The sequence below is a fragment of the Taudactylus pleione genome, unplaced genomic scaffold (genome assembly GCF_031769625.1).
Source record: "Taudactylus pleione unplaced genomic scaffold, aTauple2 ptg000329l, whole genome shotgun sequence".
NCBI lineage: Eukaryota > Metazoa > Chordata > Amphibia > Anura > Myobatrachidae > Taudactylus > Taudactylus pleione.
The window spans coordinates 9,053,499-9,057,534 of record NW_028284730.1 but is presented as its reverse complement, the minus strand read 5'-3'; the positions used below and the strand labels follow the sequence as shown (position 1 = coordinate 9,057,534).

General features: G+C 40.1%; 1 protein-coding gene across 1 annotated transcript; it reads left to right on the top strand.

Annotated features, from left to right (window-relative positions):
* Nucleotides 1-2,815: 2,815 nt before the first annotated feature.
* LOC148509330 (olfactory receptor 1496-like) lies at nt 2,816-3,799 on the top strand. The gene has a single exon (XM_088443455.1). The coding sequence runs from the start codon at nt 2,816-2,818 to the stop codon at nt 3,797-3,799; it is 984 nt and encodes a 327-aa protein (XP_088299581.1).
* Nucleotides 3,800-4,036: the final 237 nt, after the last annotated feature.

Sequence of the window (4,036 nt, the reverse complement as noted above, 5' to 3'; positions counted from 1 at the left end):
GTGGGGAATGTGTGAATAGTGTTTTTTAATGGTGCGCACACACGGGACGACTTTTTGAACGATTTGTCGTTAACGACAAATCGTTCAAAAAATCGTTCAGTTTCTGAGGTATAACAACTTAAAAAAAACTACAAATGTGCGCTCCCATTTGTAGTTTGTAGTTTTTGTTCATCATCCGAACTTACTGTCCAACCTGACAATATTGTCAGGTTGGACATGTTCGGGGATGAGGGAGGGAGCCCGGCACTGAACAATATCTTTATTGATTTTGTTCAGTGTTGTGCTCAGTGTTGTTAACAACACTGAGCACACCCCTACTGGGAACATACAGGACGATTTTCCTTCAGGGAGAAAATCGTCCCGTGTGTACGCACCTTAAGTGGTGTGACCATGGAAAAGTATTAGACATGTTATGCCCTCTGCTTAAAATTAGTTGTGAGGAGGATCACAGATAGGAGCTGTAGCTGATATATTCATTGATGTCGTGTGGTGTTTTAGTGCCCAAATTGAAGGTCCTTTGGCTTTCTTTTATTAAAAGTTCCTTGGTAAGATTACCTCCTCTAATACCTAGTGAAACCCTCTGCAGGCCAAGTGCTATACAATCTTTAATGGAATGATGTACAGTGTGAGAGTGTCTGGCCACTGATGTTAGTTGTCTCATTTTTTGAAAATCTAATGTGGTATTCTTTATATTTTATGTTCCTGGATACTTTGCTTTAGGCAGCGTGTGGTCATATCCTTATATCTAAGATGGCAGCTGCATTCTGGGCAGTAGATTACCTCCATCATGTTAGAGAGAGTCATGTAGATTTCCTACTCTCTGCCAACTCATTGCTACTTTATCATCTATAAGGAGAATATGCCACTGTTTTTGGACTATCCTTTTGAGGCCTTTCCATTCCCTGCAGAAATTACCATCTAATCAGATTTTGTTTTTCTCTTTCTTGTCCTTCTTCCTAGGGAAAATCAGATGATCACTTGCTGTTTGTGATGTGAAATTACGTGTTTGTTTAAGTTTATTCCTATACCCCCAGTCAAGGAGCCTGATGGTAATTCCACTACATTTTTATCCATCAACAGAGATATTTCATCTGACTATTCACCTTTTGGGATATTTTTGAGTGTGGGTGGGGAGTGAGCACTTTGGTGGTGAAGCAGGATATTTGTGGCTGTCTTCTTCCTGTATACTGTAGATCAGTTCTTATTGTGCTTTCCATTCCCAATATCAGCCATACATCCAGGAAGGTGACACATTAGTCTGAGAGTTAGATTTATGTTATTCAGAGTAGTGATGAATTCCAGCAATTCTGTATTTCCTCCATTCCATATCAACAGGATCTTATTGATATACCATAACCAGGTACTTACCTGGTCAGTATATCTTTAATTTTTACCACAACAACATGGGCTACACAGGAATTCGTTTTACACATATACAAGTTGCAGATGATGTATAATGGAACTTGGCATGAAGAGTCCTTCTTACACAGATGTGTCACACACCAAATCGATTAATGTAATGTTGTAGCACAATTTATTTTGGTTCATATAGTTTCATTAAAATAATAACATGATGTGGTAAACTTACTAAGTGCTGTCTTTTGCAAGGGTCCTCTTCTTAATGTGTTTAACCCCATAATTTAAAACTGTAATGATATTAAAAAAAGAACATGCTATGTGGCATTTCTCTTCTCCCCCACCCCCTATATATATGTATATTGTATTATAGATATGATGTTGAATTATTACACAGGATCACTAAATGCGATGCAGTTAAAATACCAATGGAAGGGATTCAGGCAGTCAGAATGCCAGAGCTAGAATCCCGACACCTATCAGAATCCCGGCATCGGCATAATGACAGCTGAAATACCGAAGGTAAGTAGCGGAGTTAGGGGGAGGATTAGCGTTACAGATAGGGTTAGGCACTGGGGGGAGGGTTAGGATGCAGGAAGGGGGAGGTTAGGGTTAGGCACTGGAGAGAGTGGGTTAGGGTAAGGGTAGGGTTTAGGGGAAGGGTTAGCATACCTACCGTCAAAGTGTTGGTAGAACCCTGTCAGGATGCTGGTGTCAGGATTATGACCACCGGGATACCGAACGCCGGCATCCTGTACCCATCTCCACTAAACTACTATTATTTGGGGGCTATGAGTCTGTTTTAGAGTTGTATTATATTGCACAGCTGCTGTGACTTTGTACACAGAGTCTGAGCAGTAAAATGCTAATGCAGCAAGAGGAGGAGTCTCTTGTAAATAGATGCCTACTGCCGGCTTCTGTGATCCGCTGCATGAACATCGGCCATCTAAATAACCTCCTGGTTACTGAGGATGGGCATGAAATTCACGCTTCCGTGTACAGTGATGCATTGAAGATGCAGATGCTGGCATCGATAAGTCCAGAAAACTGGTCTGAAACCACTCTTAAATATTATGGTTTTGGTTTTGGTAAAACCACCCTCAAGTGTTTTGGTTCAGTTTTGGATCTAGTTAAACTTAATAAATAACAGCTAAAATCATGTCATTTGGACCTTTTTACAAGCATTCCAATACCGAGATCCAGTTATTTTTATTTGAGTTTTGAGACTTGGTTCTCCTCGGAACCCCCAAATTCATGTTTTAGGAAAAGGGAATCACTCATCTTCCTAAAGCATGTTGTTCATATACTGTAGGTGCTTGTTGCATATGCAGATCTATAGGTGATATCTATAGTAACAATTCTGATTTATGGGATATTTTAGATGACAACATATTAATGAGTAGTTTTAATTTTGTTTTATTTTCCATATGTACCCAGAACATTTCTATCAGGACATAAAATGGATGGAGTATTATTAAATGGCACCTCACAGATTGAATTCCACATCCTGGCATTTTCCACATCCGAAAATGGGCAGATTTTGCTTTTCCTAGCAGTTTTAGTGATATATCTGTTAATCCTTACTGGTAACCTTATTATTATATTTCTAGTGTGTTTTGTGTCCCAGTTACACACTTCCATGTACTTCTTCTTATGTAATCTGTCTGTGTTAGATATCTTCTATGTCTCTACAACTCTCCCCAAGCTGCTGTATATCACTCACACCGGTGACCATGCTGTGTCTTACACTGCCTGCATAGCCCAGTTATATTTATTTCTTTTGTTTGCTGATACTGAGGATTTCCTACTAACAGCAATGGCCTTTGATCGCTATGTAGCAATATGTTTCCCTCTACATTACTCGCTCATTATGAGTAAACGTGTTTGTGCCTTATTAGCGTTTCCTGCATGGTTTATGGCTGCCATCAATGCTTTAATATTTACTTGGTTTGTAAGTGGCTTACGTTTCTCTAATTTCAATGAAGTCAACAATTTCTTCTGTGACCTAAAAGCCCTTCTTATCGTCTCCTCCAGTGACACCACATTCTTAAAAAAATGTATTATGTTAGATTCGATAGTAATCGGGTTTGCTCCCCTTACATTGATCTTGTCTTCCTATGCCTGCATCATTTCCACCATCCTAAAAATTCAGTCGCTCAAGGGGAGACGCAAGGCATTCTCAAGCTGTACTTCCCATGTAACAATTGTTGTAATGTACTATGGCTCGGCCATGACCTTGTACTTGCAATATTCTCAAGACCAAGACAAGCTGTTATCAGTGATGTTTGCTACTTTGCCTCCAATGCTAAACCCACTAGTATACAGTTTGCGGAATAAAGACATCCGAAAAGCTATGACAAGAGCAATCCATGGCCAAGAGAACATGCCTAGTACTGTACATAGAAACAAAGGAATCAACCTTTTAAAAATTGTAAATATTTGAATTAACTGTGGGCCCGATTCAGAAATGTACACAAACCCAATGGTATACATCCATCTCTGATGTTTCTTGAACTGTGCATGTGCAGAAACTGTACGGCGCATGTTGCGGTCTCTTTCTGTCGCAGTGCCCCCTAAGCCAAAGCATGATTGACATGATGCAGCCATTTAGGGGCAGGGAAGGGGCACCAATGGCCAGCATCCCAGAAAAATGAGGGGTGCCAGCCCCATTTTCTAGGTG

Coding starts and splice junctions, on each gene's coding strand:
- LOC148509330 (XM_088443455.1), top strand. CDS start 2,816: ATGGATGGAGTATTATTAAATGGCACCTCACAGATTGAATTCCACATC.